At 53.1% G+C, this 25,101-nt stretch overlaps 10 protein-coding genes across 10 annotated transcripts; 6 read left to right on the top strand and 4 right to left on the bottom strand.

Annotated features, from left to right (window-relative positions):
- Positions 1-419: 419 nt before the first annotated feature.
- On the bottom strand, positions 420-2,567 carry PG997_011215 (uncharacterized protein; the record flags this gene model as incomplete). Its single annotated transcript, XM_066815530.1, has 1 exon — positions 420-2,567. One exon carries the CDS (start codon positions 2,565-2,567, stop codon positions 420-422), a length of 2,148 nt encoding a protein of 715 aa, XP_066664820.1.
- Positions 2,568-2,964: 397 nt separating this feature from the next.
- On the bottom strand, positions 2,965-3,404 carry PG997_011216 (uncharacterized protein; the record flags this gene model as incomplete). The annotated part of the gene is made up of 2 exons (XM_066815531.1): positions 2,965-3,202; positions 3,373-3,404. The coding sequence occupies 2 exons, from the start codon at positions 3,402-3,404 to the stop codon at positions 2,965-2,967; spliced, it is 270 nt and encodes an 89-aa protein (XP_066664821.1).
- Positions 3,405-6,540: 3,136 nt separating this feature from the next.
- PG997_011217 (uncharacterized protein) lies at positions 6,541-7,931 on the top strand (the record flags this gene model as incomplete). The annotated part of the gene is made up of 2 exons (XM_066815532.1): positions 6,541-6,876; positions 6,948-7,931. 2 exons carry the CDS (start codon positions 6,541-6,543, stop codon positions 7,929-7,931), a joined length of 1,320 nt encoding a protein of 439 aa, XP_066664822.1.
- Positions 7,932-8,613: 682 nt separating this feature from the next.
- Positions 8,614-10,714, top strand: PG997_011218 (uncharacterized protein; the record flags this gene model as incomplete). The annotated part of the gene is given in 4 exon segments (XM_066815533.1): positions 8,614-9,445; positions 9,460-10,326; positions 10,389-10,590; positions 10,666-10,714. 4 exon segments carry the CDS (start codon positions 8,614-8,616, stop codon positions 10,712-10,714), a joined length of 1,950 nt encoding a protein of 649 aa, XP_066664823.1.
- Positions 10,715-11,329: 615 nt separating this feature from the next.
- PG997_011219 (uncharacterized protein) lies at positions 11,330-11,830 on the bottom strand (the record flags this gene model as incomplete). The annotated part of the gene is made up of 2 exons (XM_066815534.1): positions 11,330-11,685; positions 11,770-11,830. 2 exons carry the CDS (start codon positions 11,828-11,830, stop codon positions 11,330-11,332), a joined length of 417 nt encoding a protein of 138 aa, XP_066664824.1.
- A 365-nt stretch (positions 11,831-12,195) lies between these two features.
- PG997_011220 (uncharacterized protein) lies at positions 12,196-13,203 on the bottom strand (the record flags this gene model as incomplete). The annotated part of the gene is made up of 3 exons (XM_066815535.1): positions 12,196-12,538; positions 12,688-12,911; positions 13,099-13,203. 3 exons carry the CDS (start codon positions 13,201-13,203, stop codon positions 12,196-12,198), a joined length of 672 nt encoding a protein of 223 aa, XP_066664825.1.
- A 1,795-nt stretch (positions 13,204-14,998) lies between these two features.
- Positions 14,999-16,417, top strand: PG997_011221 (Major facilitator superfamily domain-containing protein 10; the record flags this gene model as incomplete). The annotated part of the gene is made up of 2 exons (XM_066815536.1): positions 14,999-15,067; positions 15,152-16,417. The coding sequence occupies 2 exons, from the start codon at positions 14,999-15,001 to the stop codon at positions 16,415-16,417; spliced, it is 1,335 nt and encodes a 444-aa protein (XP_066664826.1).
- Positions 16,418-18,056: 1,639 nt separating this feature from the next.
- On the top strand, positions 18,057-18,767 carry PG997_011222 (uncharacterized protein; the record flags this gene model as incomplete). Its single annotated transcript, XM_066815537.1, has 1 exon — positions 18,057-18,767. One exon carries the CDS (start codon positions 18,057-18,059, stop codon positions 18,765-18,767), a length of 711 nt encoding a protein of 236 aa, XP_066664827.1.
- A 1,315-nt stretch (positions 18,768-20,082) lies between these two features.
- Positions 20,083-20,714, top strand: PG997_011223 (uncharacterized protein; the record flags this gene model as incomplete). The annotated part of the gene is made up of 3 exons (XM_066815538.1): positions 20,083-20,129; positions 20,242-20,366; positions 20,440-20,714. The coding sequence occupies 3 exons, from the start codon at positions 20,083-20,085 to the stop codon at positions 20,712-20,714; spliced, it is 447 nt and encodes a 148-aa protein (XP_066664828.1).
- A 2,290-nt stretch (positions 20,715-23,004) lies between these two features.
- PG997_011224 (glycoside hydrolase) lies at positions 23,005-24,586 on the top strand (the record flags this gene model as incomplete). The annotated part of the gene is made up of 5 exons (XM_066815539.1): positions 23,005-23,132; positions 23,198-23,500; positions 23,558-23,745; positions 23,811-24,042; positions 24,112-24,586. The coding sequence occupies 5 exons, from the start codon at positions 23,005-23,007 to the stop codon at positions 24,584-24,586; spliced, it is 1,326 nt and encodes a 441-aa protein (XP_066664829.1).
- Positions 24,587-25,101: the final 515 nt, after the last annotated feature.

The raw sequence follows: 25,101 nt of genomic DNA on the forward strand, positions 1-25,101 counted from the left end.
TGTCGCTTCTCGCCTCAGTGAGTTCATTCGCCCCTAGTAGGGCGTCTTCTCATACGTGGTTTCCTCCCCCTTTCTGGCCCCCTGATCCATACGCGCGCCTATATTACGTAGTAGATAGAAGAAGGTTCTGTCAGCCCCCTTAGTGATTTCCCATTTGTTGCTGTGTGTAGGCCTATCCGATCGAACGCCGGTGGAATTAGGGAAGGCAGGAAAACCCATGAGATGCCATGTTTGCATGCGTACGATGCAGTAGCTGTAAATTTGAAAACAAAACCGATGAAAAACAAAGTGAAAGTGCCAAAATCCCCAGCCCGCCCATTATCACTGGTTTTTTCTATCATCAAATCGTCTCGGGATTAGGGGGAGGGGATGTGTGTGTCTTTGTGTGATGCCGTTTCTTTTCTTCCAGATATCTTTCTCTACTTCTCCTCGCTAGTCCGTACAATCTCGCATAATGACCGTATGAGGAACGGGTCTATATGTTGAATTTCTTCATTCATCGATCTCAATGACGGCGACCGTCGCATCCCCATCCCCATCGTAGTAGGAGCATCGCTTGAAGTGAGGCGGATGGTGGCGATGAGCCGAGCGATGCACTTGGCCAGGCCCAACCGCAGTTCCTTGAGCGATGCGTCGTGCTCGTCGGCATTGCGATTCGCCGCCGTCGTGAAGTTCTTTCCGTAAAAATTGTTGCTGCCTTCCGACGGGCGCTTTCGGATGACGGATTGCTGGCTCCGCATCGTCTTGGTCCGGGAAGAGGAAGCGTAGCTGTAGTTGTTGTTACTGCTGTTGGGCTCGGGAATGGTGGTGGCGCTGGGATCAGTCTCCATGCCGAGCAGGCTCGCGGCCTTGCGGGGAATCTTGGTGCTGTCCGAGTTCCGGGACCTCACGGATGCGAGTTCAGGCCCCAGCAGGCTGGAACCGTACGACGATACCGAACTCTTGGAGCTGGGGCGCAGCACCGATGCTGCGGAGGTGGACCGGGGACATATACTGGTGATGTAGTTATACGCTAGGATATGGGCATAGAGCGCATCGCAGAGGTGGTCGCTGCCCGTAGGGAAGATCCTCTTTATCGCCTGCCAGTCCGCGGCCCCGAGCGAATTGAATGGTGACGTAGGCGTGATGGGCTCTAGCATCGACCTGGACGACTGTGGCGGTTGTTGCTGTTGCTGTTGCTTTTTGGGACTTTTGGGGCTTTGGTCCTGCTGTTGCTTCTTTGATGGTGCAAACCACTTCCATTTCGAATTATTGCCTCGTGGGGAAGAGTCGTCGGTTAGCGCAAGCGAGGTTTGGGACTCCGAGGCAAAACACAGCTTGCCGTACTTGAACTTCCTGGAATGGCTTCGTATAGTCTCTATGGAGAGGCTGGAACAAAGCAGCATCGTCTCTGGAAAGCAGGCCACAGAGACTCGAAGCGTGTCGAGCACCTCGGTTGGGATCGGGAAGCGCGATGCGGCATAATCGTTATCGGTCTGGGGCTGCTGCGGGAAGCCCATATCAATACTCGAGTTGAGCCACTCTTCAACATTTACCAGATGCGCCGCAATCATTGGTGTCGATACCTCTTCCTTCCGAGGTGGCAACGTAACTTCAACTTCGCGACGGTCGTCGAAGCTTCTTGGACTGTCTTCTTTCTCACAGGGCGGGTCGTAATCTGAGATTGGCGAGGTTGTCGAGGTTGGCGAAGGTGGCGAGTCTGCCGATGGCACTGCCGCTGGTAGGAATCCTGTCATGGAGTAACGAGCAGAGCGGCTAGGCGAAGGCGGTGAAATTCGTAGATTCAACGGTTTAGCCGCGTTGTTGTGATTCAACGAAGAGCGTCGTTGTGGTATTACCCCATGTGGTGCTGGAGGTGACCGAACTCCATGTGGTGTTGGAGGTGACCGAGGTGACCCAAAGGTGGTGGAGGATTGCCTGCAGGGAATGGCTGGCGTCGTCTGAGACTGCGATATCTGGATTTGTGGGTTGAATGACGAGTATGGAAGCGCTGGTTTCTTCTGGGCTTTGCAGCCCATAGACATGCTGCGAAAATCCCCATCATCTCCCGTTTCTGCCGGAGGCAGCGCCAGCTGGATGACACTCATACTACGCCGCCGATCCTCCGCGCCGAACTCCTCAAGATCGAGACCGTTGGCACCAAAGTCCATCCAACTGTAATCGGAGAGTTTGTCTGGCGATGGCCGTCCCGAGGTAGGTGCCGTGGCCACGGAAACCTCCCGAGTCGCAATAGAAGGCGGCTCCATGCCGCCAGATGATGTGGTGCTGATGCTGTGTGTTGTGTCAACGCTGTTGCGTGGGTGGTGACCACCCGTGATCACGAATGGCGAATAAGTCGGCTGGTCCATGGTTTGAAGTGACTTGAGCCGTGCTAATGCCTGGTACTCAGCTGGCCGCATCGATTTGTCCTGGAGTGAAAAGCGCCGATGACTTCCATCGTCCAATAAACCAGGTACGGGAGCGCCAGCAGTCAAGTTCTTTGACTGGAAGATGGCCGACGAGTTGTCGAGGTCTCCGACCAGTACTTCGGCAAAGTTGCAGTCTAGGAGGGGTTCCTGGAATTCCATTTTTAGAGGATCTCGGGATGTTGTAGTGGTACAGTGTGCCCAGTCACACTTGAAGTTGCTTTTTTCTGCCTTGGACTGGCCTGAGCAGCCGAGAATGACCCAAAAGTGATGATATCGGCCGCGTTCTTGCTATAGCTGACAGCTCCAAGGAAATTGCAAGAATGGGGCCGTCTGATGAAATCAGTCTGATCGTTTGCGGAGAACCAATTATTTAACAGACGCAGAGGAAGACCAGGTTGCGAGCCGCATGTATTAAAGGCAAGGAGTCTCTTGAGCACTGATGTTGTTGGAGTTGTTCGAGGGGACATCCCAGCAGGCAGATGGGCTGAAATCAAAAGAAGTCGTCAGAGCAGAGCAAGCAAGCGGTCCAGCATGCGGAGCGGGACCCCGAACTCCCCTAAGCCGGAAAAAGGAGGATTCTTTCCCACTGCCAGCCAGCACCATTGCCATACATAGCCCAGTCGACAGGGGAAGCACGAGGCCCGGGATTGAGGCGATAGAGTATGATCGCCGGCACAGCGCTGTTGGACAAGCGCACCAGAGTCAGGATGCTACTGGCGCGCAGGGGTGGTGGGAATGCAGTGGTGGGGAACACTTCGCTTTCAGAGTTGCTGACCCCCCTGTCGTCGTCTGTTCTGGAGTCGGAAGTGCTAAGGGTAAGGGGGACGAACACGGACTATGGAAGCGTACATAAGTACTGACTGGGAAACCGGATATGGCTGTATGTATATAGATGTGGTTAGCTATGTTGGAAATATGTTGCAAAGCTGGACATGTGCGAGACATGCCCGACAGGAGGACTCACTCAGGAGTGCCACTGGCGGCGTGCAAGGCCATTGATACGAACAGCGCCGTGCTACTAGTCTCGGTGGGTGTTTCTCTTTGCTTTTGTTTGATGTTCTCGCTTTCTCTCTCCCTCTCCCTCTCCCTCTCTGCCTTGCTATTTCCAGGAACAGACAGCTCGGGCAGCCAGCCTGGAGTTGCCGTACGTAGCTAGTTATCGCCGTGCACTGATGAAGTGACATGGTAACAGGGGGACAGGGTGACATGGTGCTAGTGCCTATCCCTCCAGACTCCATGTGGGCTGCTGGGGCGGTTGTCGGCTGATGGTGGAGCTGCATCCTCATCCTCCTCCCTCCTCTGCTTAAGCCTGCACTTGGCTGCTGCCCTCTTCCAGTCAGAAGCCAGCATTTCTCCCGACGACGCTCAAGCTGCATGGGTTCCCGGCAGGGGTGGCGGCAGGGATCATCCATACACATTACATTGCAGTGCAACGGCACGCCGAAGCTCACTCTTAAAGCCAAGATTAATCAAATCTGCAACGCGTATGGTTACAATGGCAATCCCACATACCAATCAATACTTTGGTCCAGATACGATATAAAATTTCCGTCACATTCGGCCCCAGGGAGGGCAAAGAAAAGACTCGGGAGTTGTACTTGCGTGCGCACTTGAGGCAGCAGAAGAGAGTAAAGAGACTGCAGCCAACAAGACTCAATTGATGGGCCTGTCTGCTGCGGGGGCGATCCCCGATTTCCTGGGTGTACTAAGGTAGGCCAAATCGAGCAAAAGAAATATGGTGCAGGCCGAGCATAACATGACAACGAAGGCCTAGGATACCCACGGGAGGGAAAAGGAGAGACATGATTTACCTTGGGTGTTCGTTGGCTCTCACGACGGAGGAGAGGAGAAGAGAGGAGAGGCCAAGCAATCAAGTTGTTTCCGAATCTCGAGGTTGCCCAAGCTGGGAGCCGTCTCGATGGCACCAGCTGCTGTTTCGTCAAAACTCCTACATGGATGCTCACTGACATCCTCGGGATTCTGGACTGCCGCTAGCCGGTATTGGTGATTGGCAGGAGAGGACGCAGGGAAGCAGAGATATGCGCGAGGTACGGACGGGAACACCTCGGGACCCTACATTCATACAACAAATACATACACAAAAGACAATCCATAGATCCAGTCCAGGCGCTTGCACCTATGTCATACATAAATGCGACACAGGGTTTCCCGCTGCGGATGTCCACGTTGCTCGCTACAGTCCACGACTCAGCTTGAGGACGGAGGCACATGCCTGTTACAGGTACAGGCTGATATCTCATCAATATCAAGCCATATTGCCCCCCGGGCTGGTTTGAGTCAGGACTGTCTAGCTCGGGTGTGGGCTTGACTCTCTCTCAGACATACAGGTTCGTGTCTCTTGGAGGCTGTCTCAGTCGTCGCTGAAAGACGAGCCAACGATCCGACTGCCCGCATTTGCCGCCAGCAACCAGGATGGTGTGCCCAAATGAATATTGGAGACTGCACAGACGAGCGAGGGCTTACGCGAGCCTCTTATTCAGCGAGAGGTAGATGCCGTAATCTTAAGCATAGCATGTATAATAGCATATATATATGACATACAATATAACGACCAGTTCGTTCCAAACCAAGCTGCCAAGTGGTTGAGCCAGGCTTGACAATAGCGGACGCATACTTAGTATATGATACTTATAAACATATATGCATGCATTATGTACTTACACACTGACGCATTATGACAGGTTCGATGGCGCAGTGAGAAGCATAATAGCATACTCACATAAGCCGGCCAGCCATCCACGATTGTACAAAACGGGAAAGTCCATCGGCAATAGTCAAAGCGATAGAAAAGAAGAAAAAAACGGGCGAGGCGAGAACCGACTCACGACTCACGACTCACGACTTCTGACCCTCCCCAAGTACCACACAGTGTGCTACGCCTCGCATGGAGATTCATCATTCAGCATCTGGTTGACAGGATAGGCTTTGGCGATAACGTTCAAACCTTCATTTACCAGCTTCGCCCTGTCTACGGGCAAAGAGGCTTTGGTTTGTCGTCTCTAATCGTCGTCATAATATCACCGCCCGACCGTTGCCATGCTCGGCTCAGAAGGAGAGGGAGCTGCCTCACTGCGCAGCGATGGGTTGCTGGCGGTTTGGTGGGCTTTCTCACGCCAAACCCGGTACCGAGCTTCATCAGCACGGTCGCAATTTGGGATAAGCCCCAGGATGTTTGACAGGTCTATGACATATCCTATCTATATCTGACAGAGCTCGGTGCCAGTAGAGATCCGAGATGTCGATGATGTACAGGCCTTGTGCGATACCATAGCCACGTGCACGTTGTCATAATTTCAGCGAGGAGCACGCATCCATTCGACATAGCAGATATCATTTATGAAGTGGGAATGGATGGATATAAGCATCCCAGTTTTTCCATTCGCTAGCTTGCCCATAAAGTTAAGAGGCTGTCAGTGTGTCAATGTGGGGGCCAGCCAGCCCGGCCAGGCCTTCTTTTTCTACCAGGAAAATACTTTTGTGCAGGCAGGCCGGGCAGCTGCAGTCAAATCAGTCGCTGGGGGGAAGGGGCCTTGGCAGCTTGGCCATTTCCCATTTCCCGCCCCACACCAGAGGCCCTCAGCCAAAGCGCGTCCAAGCCTAGATCTTGGGCGGGACATCGCTGCAATTTTGCAGTGGCCTTGCCTTTTTCGCTCGTTTTTTTTCTAGAAGCAAATTTACCGATATCCTAGCATCCAAACATTCAACGATAGTGGCAGAGTGGACTTGTCTAGTCTCAGGTGAAACAAGCTGACTGACGACTTGTGATCGATCTTCTGATACGTTTTGCCGGCAGTTCTCTTGGGCTCTTGGGCTCCTGGGCTTCCTGGTGACATTCGAGGTTCTCCTATCTGGTATTTGACCCTGCCGTATTCCAGGGTCCATCCACCTCGTATCCCGCTAGCGATTGCTCGGTGCATTTGATCGCACATGCCGGGCCCAGGCACACACCCGACCTTGCCTGATCCAATCGATTAGCCTGCCTGAAAAAATTCACGTCTGTGCCTATACAGCGACGACGGCTCCGAAGCCCGGTGGTGCATCGTCACCGACAGTTCCGTTTCACGCCCATCGCAATCACCATACAGTACTTCCAGCAACAAGGCCCGGCAAGATGTTGACCGAAAAGTACTTTGCGTCGATCTCTGGTCCTCCCATTGCCAACAATACCGCCATTGCCAAAGATATCGGTATATACGAGCACACGCTGCACCCGAGCCATTCGACCACAAGCACCTTCAAGAAAAGCTCCGTGCCGCGTAACAGCCTCGCCGTCTCCGAAACTCATGTCTTTGCGGCCCAAGATGATAAGTCGACGGTCCACGTATACAGCAGAGCAAAGGGCAATCAGGAGTCAACTGTGACTTTCCAAGAGAGGATACGAAGTGTCGCCTTTTGCGATGACGTTTTGGTCCTGGGCACTGCCGAAGGCCGTGTCATAGTCTGGGAGGTACGTTTCTGGGGTTTGCACGGGCATCAATATTGCTGTCTTTCTTGAGCTCACCGCTGACTCCTTCATAGATTTGCACTGGGCGGCAAGTAACCACTCCCGCATGCCATGTCCAGGCTGTGACCTGCATTGCTTCTACGCCATACCATCTACTGACAGGTTCTGACGACTCCAATGTCCATGTCTGGGATCTGCCCCGTCTCTTGGAGCTGGACCCGACCATTGAGCACGAACCAGAGAAAACCCTTTCTAACCACAGAGCTGCCGTTGTTTCCATTGCCATCAGCCAAAGCACAAACGCCGACACGAATATGTGTGTCACGGCCGGCAAAGATCGGTCCTGCATTATCTGGAACTACCAGACTGGCACGGCACTGCGTACCCTTCTGTTCCCGGCCAATCCCACCTCTTTATGTCTAGATCCGTGTGCGCGTGCAATCTATGTTTCGTCCGATGATGGCTCGATATTCGCCGTTGACATGTTCTCAGAGAAGGCATTGCTGGGCCCTCAGAGCATCGAAGCAGTGTCGTCTGTTGTCCAGGTTGCATCGGCCTTCGGCTCGGCGCCGCAAGAAGCAGGGCCAGCGTCCTGCCTCGCCGTTAGCTACGATGGCACAACATTACTTTCGGGACACAACAAGGGCCAGATCCTTAGATGGGATTTGAGCACACGTGCTGACTCGACCCAAATTGCAAGCCTCAACGCATCCATCACCAACTTAATATTTGAGTCGCCGCTGCCCCGTACAAAATCTACACAGGTTACGACGGTTGTCAAGCCCTTCCTTGGTAGTCGCAACTATAACTTCACTGCCCAGCTGGTCACAGACTTGGCCGAAGAATCGAGGTTTGAGAAAATGCTCAATGGCAAGGGCTTCGCTACCGGCGAATTGGAAAGCGCCATCCAAGCTCTACAACAGCCCCATGCAGATAGTTCAGGCGACAGCGAGCTGAAGAAAGAGAACGAGGCGCTATGGGATATCATCAATGAACAGCGCGCTCTGCAGAAGAAGACTTTAGAACGATATGCTGAGGCTAAAGCGGCCAACACATGATCGGATATAGAAGAAATGAAATCGAGGAAATCGAACTGCATACTGCGCCTAGTTTCAAAACTCATCGGCTACTCCTTTGTCGTGTTTTGCATGACAAGCCAGAGACGTTTGTGGGGTCTCATTGGCAGACACCAGGGGCGCTATTGCCGGGATCCGCAAGAGCCTCAAACGGTCGGCATAATCCTGCCCCAATGATTTGCCCGTATAGTGCTTGAGTCTTGTTTGATTTGCGCGGCTCGATTAAGCTGTGTAGTTAAGCTTTATGTCGATCTCAGGTACGCAGGCATATGCCGTCTGCCGACAGTTCATGTCCGCCCGATGTTTGGTTGCGCATGCCAGACCGGACTCGAGGCGGCTCAGGCTACGCGATCGAAGATCCTTGCTTGCCGATCTGGACCGACGTCGTTCGTCGTCGAGTGCCTTGGTCTGCGCCCACTATAGGTGGTAGCCCTGCTGGACCGTCCATACCGAAATTTTGGGTCTTGAAACAGGCCTCATACGTCTGGGAATTTTTCACGATGTTTGCGAGAAGTCACGCTACGAGTAGCCATGTTCGGAGTGTCAGGGACGAATTTCCAGGCGGCCCTTATAGCCGTGCAGTCCCCAGCCGGCCTGCCTGATGGTTCTTGGGGGTTGTTTGGGTTGTTGGGCTGTGAGAAACTTCCAACCGATCAACTGGAAGATGCACCCCAGATTTCTGCTGAGCATCCTGACTACCCTGGTGGTAGTGGCGGTGGCGAAACCTGTCAGGCCGTCGACTAGTCATGTCGTCCACGAGAAGCGGCACAACGTACGGAATCTCTGGCAGAAATTCCGTCGAGTCCCCAGCCGAAATACCCTCCCGGTTCGGATAGGTCTAACACAGCAGAATCTCCATCGAGGCGAGGACTACCTACATGCGGTCTCACATCCCGAGTCGGCAGAATACGGACAACATTGGCACCCCAGCAAGGTTATTGAGACATTTGCTCCGACGCAAGAGTCGGTCGATGTGGTGACGAAATGGCTTGTTGACGAGGGAATGAACCCGAATCGCATCAAGCTCTCCAGGGGTCGAAATTGGCTGGATTTCAACGCCACTGTTGGCGAGCTCGAGAAGCTCCTGAAGACGAAATACTTCATGTTCCGACACAGTCGGCATGGCCAACACCACCTTGCCTGCGATGAGTACCATGTGCCAGACCACCTAGTAGAGCATATCGATATCATCACCCCTACCGTGCACTTCGACCAACACATTGGACATGAACGTCTCAATAACCGAGTCTCTATGGACAGCGGTGTTTCCGATGAGTTGAAGAAGCGGAGCTTGGCCAACGGAGAACGACGACCCTCGACTGGCATACAAGGCAGCGGACTCGATGGATGGTCTCCAAAGCAAGGCGATTATGTGGTGAACGCCATGATGACACTGGATGACTGCGATAAGATGCTCACTATAGACTGCATTCGGGCCCTCTACAAGATTCCCAAAGGAGATTTGTCCGCCAAGAATAACTCCTGGGGATCGTCGAGTACACACCTCAAGCCTTCCTACAGTCTGATTTGGATGTGTTCTTCGACCAGTTTGAACCCAAACTGAAGGGGAAGGGCCCAGACGTGGATCTCATCGACAACGCGGTCGTTCAAACGCAAAACCAAAGCTTCCAGTTCAACGGCGAGTCCGCCCTGGACCTTCAATACGCCATGGGCCTAGTGTTCCCGCAGCAGGCGAAAGTCTTCCAGGTTGGCGACCTGGTCCGGGGCGCCAGCTTCGGCAACCTGCTCGACGCCATCGACGGCAGCTTCTGCGACGCCAATGCGGACAACGCCGTCGACTCCATCGACAACAACTACCCGGACGACATCCGATGTGGCGGTCACACCGCGACCAACGTCATCTCCACGAGCTACGGCTACAACGAGGCTGACCTGACCGCGCGCTACGAGCAGCGCCAGTGCGCCGAGTACATGAAGTTGGCGCTCCAGGGCGTCTCCATGATCTTTTCGTCGGGCGACAGCGGTGTCGCGGGCAACGGCCACCTCTGCCGCGACCCGACCTCGGGCGCCTTCAACGACGGCTCCCAGGGGTTGTTCACCCCGGCCTTTCCTAGCACCTGCCCCTACATCACTTCGGTGGGAGCGACCCAGATCGTGCCCGGAAAGACGGTTAAGGACGCCGAGACCGCCTGCGAGGAGACAATCCTGTCCGGTGGCGGCTTCTCCAACGTCTTCGCCATGCCCGACTACCAGTCCAAGGCCGTCGCCGCCTACTTCAAGGACTCGGCCCCGCCCTACACCGATCAGCAGTTCAACAACTCCCGCACGGTCCGTGGGTACCCCGACGTCTCGGTCAACGGGGCGCGGTACGTGACTGCGGTCAACGGGAACTTCTCGCTTTCCTTTGGGACTTCTGGTAAGTGATGATGCACCCTGCTTTTCGTCTCTCATCCCAATCGCTTATTGATATCATATTAGCCTCCGCGCCAGTCTTCGCAGCAATGCTGAACCTGGTTAACGAGAAACGGTTCGCGGCGGGCAAGGCCGCCGTCGGCTTTGTGAACCCGGTCCTCTACGCCCATCCCGAGGTGATGAACGACATCACCAACGGGACCAACGCGGGATGCGGTACCAAGGGCTTCAGTGCCGTCAAGGGATGGGACCCTATCACCGGCTTGGGGTAAGTTATTATTGCTGTCATCTCTCTCGCTCTTTTTCCATTTTCACGGAAACCTGACTGACACTTTTACCATAGGACGCCGAACTTCGAGGCCATGGAGAAGCTGTTCTTGAGTTTACCCTAGGAGTCGGCAGCGGCTTAGATTTACTGACAAAGCGGATGACGGGACGCATTTGCATGGTTATAGACGATAGATCATGAGACATATATGGCATTATAGAAACCGGCTGGTCCGGGGCATGACACCATTAGATATATACCCTTAAACTTAATCGTACGCATTACCCTAAGGTATTCCCCATCCCCTGTAGTTGATACGTTTAGTGACTGTGTAACTAACTACAATATACGCTTACGCCTGATGAAGCTTACTGGTGACACTAAATACGCCCAATAAAGGGATAAAGAAAGTTTGGTAGATTCTACTCTTTATATTGTACCTTTCATCCAAGTCACAAGTCATGTTACATAAGAGAATACTCAAAACCAACGACACCTAACAAATCAGTACTGTCATCATCTCACAGGCAGGCCAATCAGGTATGTAATTTGCAGCAAAATGTACACGCTGTATTGTGTTTGTCGTAAAAGCATTAGCTCATTAAATAATAACACATCATTGACCGATGATGCAATGCGCCCTTAACACCACCAACCACTCTGATGGTTTCATTCCCTTCCTTTATATCTCATCATCAATCTCATCTCCCCGCACACCGATCCCGAGTGGATAGCGGCTTTACAGACCGCAAGCGGAGACGGCGACCTGGGTAGCCTGGGCCTCGACGCGGCCGAGCATGGTGGCCTGGCCGTTGGTGAGGGCGTTCATGGCGTCGAGGGCGATGTTGAAGCCGGAGGCGGCGTGGTCAACGGCGAGGACGTTGATGGTCTTGCCGTTGTAGCTGAGCTGCCAGCAGGTGCCGCACTGGGGCGAGTTCCAGCCGGCGACGGCGTCGACGGCGCCGATGTAGGGGAACTTGGGGATCTGGCCCTGTGTCTGCCAGCCGTACTTGGTGATGAGGCCGTTGACGCCGTCGCTGCAAGAGACGGCGGTCAGGGAGCGGGAGCCGTCATCGTAGCCGGTGTCGTAGGCGACTGTTGGGAAGTTGTTAGCAATCGGGTTCATAGGTATAATCGTAAGGCGCTCTCATGCGTAGGCCATGGAGGGGTATTGCATACCAGAGGCGGCCGAGGCAGTGGCGGCGGCGGCAATGAGCTGGAAGATCTGGCTGAACTGCATTTTGAAGGTTGGGTTGAGTTGGGTTGTTGGAGCGAGTGGAAGTGTGATTAAGTTATTAGGAACTAAGTAGATAGTTGTGATGAGTTAATGAGGATGAGGATGAGGATAAAGGAAGTCCTGTAAATCGTGAGAGCTCCGGCCTCTTTATACATCGTGAGCCAGTCTCTCTCTCTCTCTCCCTACCTACCTATCGCTCGTGTAGCGGAGGTATTTTTTTGTTTTGGTTCTGATCAAGCCATCTCACAGCATAGCATCATCATACGTGACATTGTTGACGGACCATCCTGCTATGCAGTAGCAGCACCAGCACCAGCACACACCCCTAGACCCTGGTTACGGATCGCGGCTTGCATCCAAGCCCCGGCCTATCCCATAGAATCCCATAGGCCATCGCTCCCTTCCGATGGGGCATTCTCGATATAGCGCGGGTTGGCAGAGTCAAGCCCGCTTGTCTTGCAGATGGAAGTCGATGGTACTGGACAGGCGGTAGGCACCTGACCGACTTGTGCCCTGTCTAAGACGTGGGTGAATTCCACAACATCTCGTGTTGGGATGGTTGGGTTTGCGGGGCCCGATGGTTCACTGGACACCCACAGACCGCGGCTGGTGCTGGTGGTGCCGATCTTTTCGTATTTGCCGGTACGTCTGCCAATTATAGAAGGAAGCCAGCCCCCATTCGGCAACGCGCTAGCGGTCTTCTCCAGATTCCTTGGACGACTGGAGAGACTGGTCATTTTTCTGGCTATCCCGGGTTCTTGCGGTTGTCGCGGCTCACCAGTCCCTACGGTCGAATCGCCAACCAGAAAAGAAAACCATTCCCTCAGGTAGCACAGCATTCTCGAATGCCAACATAGTACCGGTGGGCTTCTTGCATGAATGAGCTGATGAGGCTGACCTCGACGCGTCCCATCCCGGGCCTGTCGGGGTTCCTTTGAGGCTGAGGCACGACCGGGGTCAGGCATCGAGCATCGAGCATCTCGCCGATTCCTGATCGAACCCGGAGACGCCAGTTGCGCTTAATGGTCCTGTCGCAGTAGGCTCGTGCTGGAAGTGGATTGGACCAGTAGCCCTGCTGCATTAGCTCGACCATGAATGCGAGAAAATGCTACGACAGAACCTCGGAGAACTGTCGCTTGTTTACTTTGCGGTCCACTGCATTCATGCACGCCCAGCCGATTCTCGTAACTGCCTGGTTTGCCCTAGACTAGCCTGGCGGTAGCTTGGTGAGCTCGCCTTACCTCTTGCGGGCCCAGCAACCGTCCACTCACCACTGCAAACGCGATGCCGGCGGGGGTAGAAGCCTCGGAAGATTCTCGAGCAACTGGGTGCGACAACGAGCTGCGCAAAATCCCGACGTTGGGTTGCTGCTGCATCGTGACGGCGCAGCAGCAGCAGCGGCAGCCGTCAGAACTGTTCTACAGCGTCTAATGTCAAAACAGGGAACCAATAAATAGGTTGGCCTTGTTCTACAGGTTATAATTGAAGGGCCTGCCGAATACTGCTTGGATTGCGGTGGTCCACAGTGGAAGCTGATGGGGCCGGTATGGTGAATCGTGGTTGTTCGCGCATTGACATGTTAGATGAGATTCGCATTGCTGTGTTAGCCCCAGCCGAAATTACGAGCAGCGGCCAGCGACGAGGTATACGATGACATCAATGCTCATCAAAGATCTATCGGGGTCCTGATCGGGGTCAGTCGATGCTGGAGCGGGCCAAGTTCGTTGCCTCTCTTCTGCCGGTGTCTGTCTGTTGCAGAGGGTCACTGGGCAGAATACGCCGAGTCCAACGTACGTACGTGTGCACCTCTGGGAACACTCTTAACCTTGTGTTGTGAGACACGAGCCAAGCTAAAAATATTTCATGGTCCAGCTCTGCTTTGCTCATCCATCGTTCCAGCCCAAGTCTGTGTGTCACGTCGTAGAAGCACGGAGATTTCTAGTAGCAGATGGAGGCTGTGTAATGTCACGCAGTACGCGACTTTAGTGTATCGCGTAGCCCCTGGTAGCATATGTACGTAATGATCTCCGGAGGCCGGACTGCGGACCAAACGGCCGATGATCACTTTCGGTGCGGAGACGTCTGTGGTCCGTAGTACCGCTGACTGCTGACCGGTGTAATCTATATCATACTCCGAAGTATACCTTCCTCCGCTCGCCATGATGGAGGGGAAGGATCCGTTCTTTTCCAGTAAGGGATGGACCGATCCGAGTAGCTCACCTAAGATCTGTCCGCTCCAGGAACCGGACGAGTAGCGTTGGTTCGAAAGGCTATCAGAGGCAAGCGCTTGCTTTAGTGCCAGGGCAGATGAACGAGGTTAGTATTTGTCATCATGACGATGAAGTAGACGAGTCTAACTTCTAAGGGCGGACTTGGACATGACCCGACGGCAAGGCCCCGACTATTGATTCCGGCATCTTGGTCTTCCGAAGACCTGGAGAAGATGTGAGTGATCTTCAGGTGTATTGCCCTGCCTGGATAGCTTTGGCTCTGCCTGCATGCGATACTAGTGCTGTACTGTAGAGATCTACCTGGCGAGGGTAGTCAGGCGTATGCACGCAGGGTCGCAGCCCGTACATTGCCGATAGTTGATATTAAAGATAGAAACGTCGGCGCGAAGATAGACTCAAGGTTGACAGCTCAGTCAATGCATCATGTCCGCTTCGGCCGAGGATGCATTGGCAGTCTTCCGCGGCAAACCGCCATGATGGAACGAGCGGTGGTGATTTGCTGCTGTTGTGCTCGATTGATGGTGGCGCCGGGTGGCCTGACTGAGACGGAGGAATAGGTACTTACTTAGTAGACGCTACGGCCAGCTAAAGGTTCTAAAAGTTGACAAGACAAGCAACAAGTGCAGCTAAGCTGGTAGCTGGTAGCCTGTGCTGCCCCACCATTGCTGGATTTAGAACATTTCCGATGACCTAAACTTGCGACTTGTACCTGTCTTATGTAACCTCCAAGTCCCATCATTTTGATAGATGTCATTGGCGACGAGGCCACCTTTGACGCCCAGTTTTGTTTTGTTGTACGTTTCTACTTTGAAGGATCCCTCTATGGCAGCTGTCACTTCCACCTGAGACATCTGCATTACCTTCTTCTTTTCCCTCTCTTTTGCTTTGGGCCGAAAGAGTTTTTGTATACCTATCACATTCAAAGCTTAAATCGCCAACCATGGCTGTCGACGCGAGCACCCGCAAGAAGGTGCTCAAGGTCATCTTCGTGTCCTTGTTGCTCGACCTGGTATGACCCCTATCCGATGATGTGCAGGAACAACCGCATGCCAACCAATGAGAACACTTGTCTGACTGTTGGCTGTGTATACAGATTTCTTTCACCTTCATTCTGCCCCTCTTCCCGAAGCTCCTCGAGTTCTATCGCAACAACGAAGCCACCGCCGAGTCGGGTTCCACGATCCTGGCCAGCATCCTCGGCTACCTCAACGCCTACAAGGCTTCCTTTGCCAAACCCATTGACTCGAGATACGACATCGTTCTGCTTGGAGGCGCGCTCGGCAGTCTCTTCTCCCTGCTCCAGGCCTTCGCCTCCCCCATCATCGGTCGCCTGTCCGACAAATATGGCAGGCGCACTGCGCTGCTGGCCAGCATGGGTGGCAACATCGTCTCGGTGCTGCTCTGGGTGGTCGCTTTGGACTTCCGCACCTTCCTCGCCTCGCGCGTCGTGGGTGGCCTGTCCGAGGGCAATGTGCAGATCGCGACGGCCATCGCGTCCGACATCTCCGATGAGAACAGCCGAGGCTCGACCATGGCCTTGATTGGCGCGTGCTTCTCCATCGCCTTCACTTTCGGCCCAGCCCTCGGCGCGTTCCTGAGCTCCATCTCGACCGTGGCGGCGAACCCCTTCGCGACCGCCGCCGGTGTCTCGCTCTTCCTTATCCTTGCGGAGACGCTTTACCTCTACGTAGCCCTGCCCGAGACACTACCCAGCAAGGCCAACAAGGACACCAAGAAAACGGCATCCGATAAGCCGGCAAAGGCATCGCAAAGGGGCACCAACTCGCTCATGCTGCTAAATTACATCCACTTTGTCTTCCTGCTATTCTTCTCTGGCATGGAATTCTCTTTGCCCTTCATGACCTACGACTTGTTCCAGTACTCGTCCCTTCAAAATGGACGCCTCCTTGGCTACGTGGGACTGATTGCATCAATTTTGCAGGGCGGTGTTACGCGACACCTCCCTCCGCTGCTGTCAGTCCGGGTTGGCGTGTCCGCCTGTCTGCTGGCTTTTAGCGTACTTTGTACGTGCAGATCCCAGGGCCATCTCTATATCGCGGCTACATGTCTGGCGGTCACTTCGGCCACCGTCGTCAGCGGCCTCAATGCTTTGGGCAGTCTGGAGGCCAAGGCGAGCGAGCAGGGCGGAAAGCTCGGCATCCTCCGAAGCTGGGGCCAGCTTGGCCGAGGCCTCGGCCCCATCCTCTTCACTAGCGTGTACTGGTGGGCTGGAAGAGGTGCCGCGTATAGCATGGGTGCTGCGGGAATTGCCATCGCCGCAGCCATGGTTTTCTTGGGTCTGAACTCCCCGCCTGAGGAGCAAGTGAAGAAGGCTGTTGCGGCGAAGAAGCAGCAGTGAGAGCTTTTTGGAGTCTGGGACCGGGTCTTCTGTTCCCGTGTCTATGTATAGATATGTCATGGTGCATTCATTGTACAACATGTTATACGGCATTAGAAACTGAAACGACACTGAGCTACTGATATATATTTGGATAGCAATGGGCAAACAAGTGCCCCATCCCCTTTTTATATCACGTTACCATACACGATGATGCCTTGTTTGTAGCATGCTTTTGCAGTGCTGTTCAGTCATAATGCCATACCATTAGCACCTACTTTCTGGTAAACAAGCATACACGATCAGGTCAAACTGATGAAGTCATAATAGTGCTCGTTTCGGACACTGGCGTGCTGATTAACGCAACTCATGTCCCAGTTTCCTGCCGTGTCAGCCCCTTTTCTTTATGTGCAATAGTGTACGTCCAGCTACCTGGGAATCCATATACACCATTCGATAGATGAATGGATAAGTAGTACGTGCTATACCCTTCCGAAGGTTGTTGAGGCTCCATTATACCCTATATATCGAATAGAAAGCACTCTCTTCTGATGGCACAGGCCTGATCGTGAACTTCAACAAAGCCAGTGAGGGGCGTTCAAAGTCAACCTCTGCATCCAGGAACGGAGCTTGGTGCTTCTGACGAGGGGCGAGGGGCGAGGGGTTTACAAAGAGCCGCATGATATCTCCATTGTTGCTGCGCTCACTGTTAGTTGGGTTGTTGCATTCACTTCCTGCCTGTCGTTCATGCGTTTGTGATGGGCTATGATGTCGTTTAGTGAAGCTATGGGTTTAATCTCTGTCGTCTTGCTCGGTGATGGTTGTTATGTTCAATAATTGTTCGTGGGTTCACAGTTAGATCTGCATTCACTTTCAGCTGGCTGTTTATTTAAACGGAGAGATTGTTTCCCAGTCCATCATCAGCTTCACAACATCCTTCACGGTGCGTGTGCTCTCGTTTTTGTTTTTTCGTCCCTTCACTGGCACGCCGTGAATTCACCAAATCTCGGACGAGACCCATACACAAACATTGCACACTCTTTATAGGGTGGTGATAGGTTACTGTGTAAACAAGAGGTCGGTTATCACTTCCTCACTTCTCCTGCACAACAACACACTGCCTAGTTGCCCTGAGAACTGCGGACTAACCGAGAACCATAGTCACCGAGACACCTTCTCCGGACCACCCATTGCTCTAGAAAACTGCTCATACGACACAAGACGTTGGATGTCGTTTCACGAGGTCAAGGAGCATATCGATGATGTCCTCAGTAAGTCGCTTGTCTCCAATATTCAATACTCTCGTCCCCTCTCGTGCCTCGTCCAGTCACTACCTCGTCTGTTAGTTACTGTAGTCTTATTTACCCTAGCCCCTCGTCCGTTCTTCCTTGTCCGTTCTTCCTCGTCCATTCTCCCTCGTCTTTTTTCCCCTTCACACATACACACACACACACACATCCCGCTCCCTGTCTATTATCTGCCTTTCGAGCTATATACTATCTTGCCTTATACTGACCACTAGGAGTGGTTACAGACCAAGGCTCTTGACCCTACTGCCAAAGATTTTAGACCACTTGGGCTTGACACCGGCGTCAGCCTCCAGATCAGCCTGTCCATAAAGCCAGAGTACCAAGTCAATACCCGCCCTCAAAGAGCCAAGATGGAGGAACAGAGACATGTGAATGATGTCACCGGCATGATCCGCGCCAGCAAGCCGCCCAAGATGAACAGGACCTCCTTTCGCGCCTTCTTCCCCGATGCCAACATCGCCGCCATACCCGACACCCAGAGTCTCAACCTGCTCCTGACAGGCCTGCCCGCGCACTGCACCCCCAAGAAGCTCCTGAACGCCATCCACGGTTACGGCCGCATCTGGTCCCTGAAAATCCACCTGCCGCAACCCCACACGGCTCAGAACAACCCCACCGCCTCGGCCACCTTGTCCTTCTTCGAGGTCGCCGCCGCCCGCTTCTTCCTCGAGGATGCGCATCTGGGAGGCTTCTTCGTGGACGGCTGCAGGGTCCATGCGAGCTACCACCCGTGGCGCCTGGCGGGCAAGGAAGAGCGCCTGCGGAACGAGTCGCGGTGCGTGCTGGTCGAGGGCCATCCGGACCTCGTGAACGACGCCTCGCTGCTCCTGCTCCTGCGCAGCCGGCTCCTGTTCCTGACCGGCAGGAGCCTCGTCGAGATCAAGGAGAACGTGGTTGACGTGCGCCACCACTACGTGACGACCGGCCGCAATGTGGTGGAGCTACTGTTCCACGAGGGCTTTTACGGCAAGGCGGGGCTCGCTGTTGATGTGCTGCTGTTGGCGGATAACCCTCGGATCTGGACGGTCACGTATGGAGATGATCCTTGCGCTAAGCGTTAAGGGGACAGACATACTGAGTAGAAGTATGGAACTGTCTGGCTGTTTGATAGATCAATGGATAATGAAAATGTGAAATGGGCTAAATTCTTATAAAGGTTCACCAACAGTGCTCTTAAAACAATTTAAGGTCGCCGAAGAGTCAGCGAAGAGTCGACAAAAAGTCGGCAAAGAGTCGGCGAAGAAGTAAAGTAAATCCAGCTGGTATTGCTGAACCCTAATTTTCTCCATCTTCGGATATTTGTGGCGGCCATCGAGTAGTAGAGTCTGCTATTTAGTTTCTAGAAACATCATGATTATTGTGATAATTATTGTCGCCTTGACTACGGGGGACTATTCTGAGCTCGTCTTGGCGGGAGGTTGACTCGGGTTTAAGCACTGTTTCCTGCCCCCAACTCGTCTATATCCTCCATTATGGTTGTCTATCTTGAGGAAAAGGGGCTGGTAGGCTCGTGGTGTGTTTATCATTTTGGAGCTGTCTACTCCTTATTTTAGTCGATCACAACCACCGCTGCAAGTTATCCCTCATAGCCAGATCAGTCAGTTGGAAGGACTCAGGGGCTGTATCCATTCAATAAAAACGCATCTCGTGTACCCAAGCAGACATTGAAAACCTTTCTAGGGAAGGCTCTTGTATTCACTCAACGGGATTGTATATCATAAAGACTCAATGATTCCGATTTTGGGATGTTTTCTCTCAAATCACTTGTATTCACACTCCGTTCGTTCTATTAAAGCACCGTGCTCTTTGTCTCTGCTATTGCTTCCCCTCTCCATCTTTCTCCTCTCACACCCTATTCTCTTGCACAGTCCCTCCTGGAGATTCATCTCGGCCTTTCCACCATTTCGGCAACACGGCTTTCAGATTCCTCCTACCAAGTAGATAGGCATTTTAGGAATTTCCTGAAGCATGGCACTCCTTTTGCTCGTCATCGTTCTACTGGCTCTTTTTCAAAATGCCGCCACTCAGAAACCGTACGGGGGTGTACCTCCATATCCGTTGACCTTTAGCAACTCAACCAGCGTTGCAATCGCCACGGCTACGGGTCACCATGGTCCGCTGAGCTCAGCCACTGGTGTTCCTCATCACCCCAATAACACCAGTCAGTATTCATCTTCATGAGGTTTTTTTAATTCTTCCTTTCTCTGTTGCAACATCCCATCTAGCTTCAGCACACAGTGCAGCCGACCCAGATGCCTGTTTCTTGGCTTACCGAAACCTGACGTCTCCCTACTTTTAGTGATCGACGAGGTTTATACGGAGCCTTCCTTTAGCCCAGACTGCATATACGCCGCCAAGTGGTCACCGTACACCTTCATGGAGTGCCTCTCCGAAGAGGTGGGCAATAATGTCAAGTACACGATGTAAGTTCCGACTCTTCTCCCTACCCATTTTCCCCTTGCCTGTCCTTCAATACATACGTACTTGAATAATGGAGGAATCCGACTGACCGCTTCGTTCTCACACCGTACACAGTTCGGGGTCCGGAACGGGACAAGAGCCATACTCGTGGGCCAAAGCAATCTGGAAAAATGCCCAAACCGACGTCTGCAAGGTTGGCTGGTGGGCCAGTCCGGATATTGAAGTGTCCAACAACGCGAGTAAGTCGTCTCTTTCCCTGTTCTTACTTACTTTTCATCTTTCTCTCGCTGACCAACTTTCCCGCAAACCCAGCCTTCAACTACGTCGTCGACGGATGGTCGCGGCGCATCATGCAGCTGCACGGCTTCACCCTGGCCTTCAGCTTCGTCAACTGGGACAGCAACAACTGTCACGACGTCGTCAAGGACGCCATCACTCGCGCCAACTGCCCGGGCGTGCACGTGGCGAACGGCCTGGCCTGCCGCAAGAAGGGGTACTACGGCGACAATTCCCTGCCGCCCGGCAGCCAAACGTACAACCACCCGGACATCGGCGACTACGATGACAACAACGCCGGCCCGCCCTAGAAGAAGAAGAAGAAGAAGAAGAGCGGCGAGGGAAGAAGGGAGAACATGAGAAAAGGAGAGGAGGACTTGGTTACGGGACTGTAGCACGAGCTAGTGGTCAATTTAGTGAAGGTCGGTTCCCTCTTGCTGCTTGCTGCACGCAGGCAGCTACAATACCAGTCTGATAAACTCCCGACCGAGAAGACCAAGACTTCGCTATGCAATATATTGGTTGGTGTGCGAAACCGGTGACAATCCAATCAGTGTTAGCAACTTCTCATTGTGCATTCTTCGTGGGAAGCATGAGTAAAAGGGCCTGCTCCGGTCAGCGTAGCCTTCCCCCGCAAGCCGCTCCAGGGAGATATTTCCAGATCGGGACGCCAAGTTGGTGATGATTGGTGGGTGGTGTGGGGGGAGGGGAAAGGGAGAGGGGTAGGAAATCAGGAAACGGCCACAACCGCTGAGGTCTGTCTTTCTTTCTTTCCCCTCTCCTTTTCCCCCAGTTCGTTCAACCTATCTGCTTGATTCTCTCACCACCCCTAATCATTCGGAGACAGAAAAGGGGTGTGTATGACAGGGAAAGAAAATATCCTAGATTGCTCGCTGTCCATTGCTGGTCGTCGTCGTAAGGTGAAACAGTCCGAGCAAACATCCGCCAGCCAGCTCGGGCTGACAACCGAACGCACGGCCGATCCTTCGCGTTCCTGATTGCTTGTCCCTACTTTACTTGCAGCTTCCAAGTACTTAGGCAAGGATGGGCCCACGTCAAACGATCTCCCCATGTTCATTAAGCTCTCTCCGATATTGTTTGACAGCATTGCAATGTTAATTGAGAGTTTAAGCACAGGCAATTCCAGCCATTCGGGTGGTGGTGTTCACGAGTCTGGGATTACAACTTTTGATACATGGAAAAGCACTCCCACACTCATGGTGCATCCCTTACTTGGTGATGTATATGCAATCCTATGCGGGAGAGTGGGTCCGTCAGCGGAGCATAGAGCTGTTACGAGTAGGTCGGAACGACATGCAAGAACGAAAGGAAAAAGAGCGCGGAGCTGTGGTCCGGATTGGGATATGGACAGGAATCTGCGTGCGCTGCACGCCGCACGCCGGTAGTAGAAGACGGCTGCATTTGTACGTGGAAATTTGGCACAGTATCCCTTTCGGCGGTGCTATCTACTCCAGCCGGTCGGTCCTACCCTACGGATCGCTCGATCGCCCAGGGCAACTATTCAGGATGAGGGAACGGGGATGCCAGAATCTCGTGAGTGGAAAAGTGTCGTATTTGCGCAAAAAGAAGCATACAGGAGTTCTGCGGCAATGAAGGCGCGATGAACAGTTGCTTTTATATATGTGTGTTAGCTCTCGCCGAGTCGTTTAGCCCAACGTTGCTGCATTGAGTGGAGCGGGATGATTGAGAAAAGCAATAACGTTGGTTCGTTAACTTACATTTCTTTCTGTTGAAACTCCTCTTGTGGCCAAAGATATACGACAAGTAACACTCAGTGAGAGCGACACAATGTCAGTTACGTGGTTTGAGAATCCGGGTGAAGGCTCTTCCTTGCTCCCAACCCAGCCAACCCCCCTCCTTCATCGCTGCGAGTTCGATTCTGGTAACCACGGGAGGTCCAGTCCCAAGCCCAGAGAGTAAATTGCTTGCAACCTTGCCCATGTGATGCACACCGATAATGCAACCCTCCAATTGGGTTAGTATTGTCCTGCACGACTATAACCAGCTGCGGCGACTTTTGCCCCTTGGGGGAGGTGCCATGAGGCCAGGATGCATTCAAATCGCGATATCCAGCCGGTTGAGGTCAGATTCTGGGGTCTCGGCATGCAGAGCACCGTACCCAAGAATGAGAGCGCTGCCTGTGCACGTTTATCAAGGCTCAAGCTATTGCTGGCCGTACGGGTTCGTGACTGTGATGCCCCTGCATGCAGGTAGTGTGTGGGGTCTGTGTATCAGAGCCCTGCAGGGTCTGGAGCAATGATGACATGCATGCCTGCGCCGAGCGTCACCAAATAGTCGTTTACTACAGGTCAACTACTGTCTGTGCCTTGCCAGCGGAAGTAAGTAAGTAGGCACATACTCGGGGAGTGCAGTATTGAGACGGACGTACCCTTGGATCTTTTCGGTACACTGATAACAGAACAGTGTGACACACATGGGGCAGAGATGAGACAAATAGGTCTAAGGTGAAGGCTCATCGGGACTTGATGGCGTGTTTTCCCAGTTATATTTAGTCTCACGTTTCCACCCAAAAAAGGGACTCTGCGGGTGTTGTGTAGCATTTACTCATGTAAAGCTGCGATGGCATTACAACTTCCTCACGAAGTTCGTGGAATAGCTGCCGGCGTGTTGGTATACTCCTTCGCAGGGTTGATGTGCAGCCTCTTATTTGTTTGGTTGACGTGGACTCACCGGGGAGAGAACAAGCCGTACGTTATCACCCATAGATGAGGAGTGGCTGGGGAGTATTTCGTCGTTTCGTTTGCGCTGACAGTCTTTATATCTGGTTAGATGTTGCTTTGATCGGGTACCTTCTGCTGGCGAGTACTGCGACAGCCGTGGTAACTCAGCTACACACCTTTGTTTCCTGGGAGGACGTCGCCACAGCGCAGTGGGAAGAGGCAGTAGCCCACCCGAAGAGTCCCGAGCAGATCATTTCCAACGGGGCCGTAGGAATAGACCTAGGGCTCTGGTATTTCCGTACGTTCCTGTTCTCTCCCTCAGCATATGCCTTTTTGCTAACGATATGTGCAGGGCAGTATGCCTTCTCGGCGTCGGCGATGCTGGTCCTCTTCTGGTACGTCCAATACTGTTAACGATGGCGTCGTTCTTGGCTGAGCTGACCTGTTCGCAGGGCCTTTGCTTTACTGCAGTCTATCCACGGCTGGACGGAGAAACCACAGATAAAAGTGACCTTGAATAGGATCAATGCGGCGGGCAAGGGTACTTCAATAGTTCTGCCCATCATCACTATATGCCTCTTGCAGGTAAAGTCAGTACAGAAGTCCGTCGTGGCCTTCATGTTCCTGGCCAATGTTGTCTGTAAGTGACTACTCATCTTGTTTGCAAGCCAGAGGATCCTGGTTAACCGGACTCCTCTTTTGCAGTGATGATCAGTCTTGCAGGAGGGTGCGGTTTCATGCTGGCGATCCTGCTGAGATATATCCAGAGCCGGCGTCAACTGCTGGGGTGGGACGTCCAGTATGGGGCGGCGTCTGGTTCCTTTGGGTTCTCGGCTTCCATGTCGCAAAGCCAAGGCCAGAAAAGACGAGGCGCGTCGCGGAGCACCTACGATCGATGGCTGATGACACGCTTCTCTATCGCCTTCGTCATACTTAGGTAAGTCTGGTGGCTCTCTAAGGCAAGGGGAAATCACCTAAAGGCAGACGCGCTGACTGGATATAACAGTATTTTCGAGCTGTCCAACATGCTGTTTCAATTCACTGGTATGCAGAACAGCAACAAGGATGCGTTGAGGAGCAGTCCCGACATCAGCGTCGAACGTGCGAAAGAAACGGCCGTGTTATTCCTGCCGGGACCCGCGCCCAGCTTTCTCATTTTTATCGTCTTCGGCACGACGGCACCTTTCCGGAAGCACATGTATCGCACGTTCGTGTCCAAGTGTTGGCAGCGACAAGAGGTCGAAAGGAAGCGAACAGTGCCACGACAAGGCTCGCAGCATGCGGCGGCCCCCAACACCCAGAACGCCATGCCCACATTGCCTCAAGAACGTGCTGTACCGCTTTACAGACCGATGATGATCCCCCAGAAGCGCGAATTTCCATTACGGGATCTCGAAAGGGGCGTTCCATCGAGCCAAAGACCTCGTCGGATGACGAATGGCCGATACTACCAATACAACGACCGAGGCATTCGTACTTGAGGAGGTGACTCGGTGGCATGGATGGGGCTGGAAATGATGGCGTCCTTGATTTTGTCGGCTGGATAGGGAAGGGACACCCTATCAATGAAGAATACAAATGAATTTCAACATACATCTGTGGAAGTTGTTCTTATTGCTGATGGTATTCTCGCGAGTTGGCAAAATAATGGTGACATCGAAATCCGTAGGTACGGGGGCAGCCTTCAAGTTGTTTCCTGCCGAATATCGGAAACAGTCAAAAGGGAAAAAGCAAAAAGAAAGAGTAAAAAATTGCATCCCCGGTCGGACTCGAACCGACAATCTTCGGCTATCAACTATTGGGATAGGAGGCCGACGAGTTAACCATTTCTCTACGAGGACTGTACCTGGGACTGCTTTCTTGCGTTTCACCCACTGAGCTATTGGTTGTTGAAAAAGATCTCATTATCTTGTCATATAACAGCAGCAGCAGCGTCCCGCCCAAGAAATGGAGCCAGTCAGCTCTCCATATTTGGCTGGTTTCTGCCTGGAAGGCT

Source organism: Apiospora hydei, assembly GCF_038363865.1.
Source record: "Apiospora hydei strain CBS 114990 chromosome Unknown utg000008l_segment0_segment0, whole genome shotgun sequence".
In the NCBI taxonomy this organism is placed as follows: domain Eukaryota; kingdom Fungi; phylum Ascomycota; class Sordariomycetes; order Amphisphaeriales; family Apiosporaceae; genus Apiospora; species Apiospora hydei.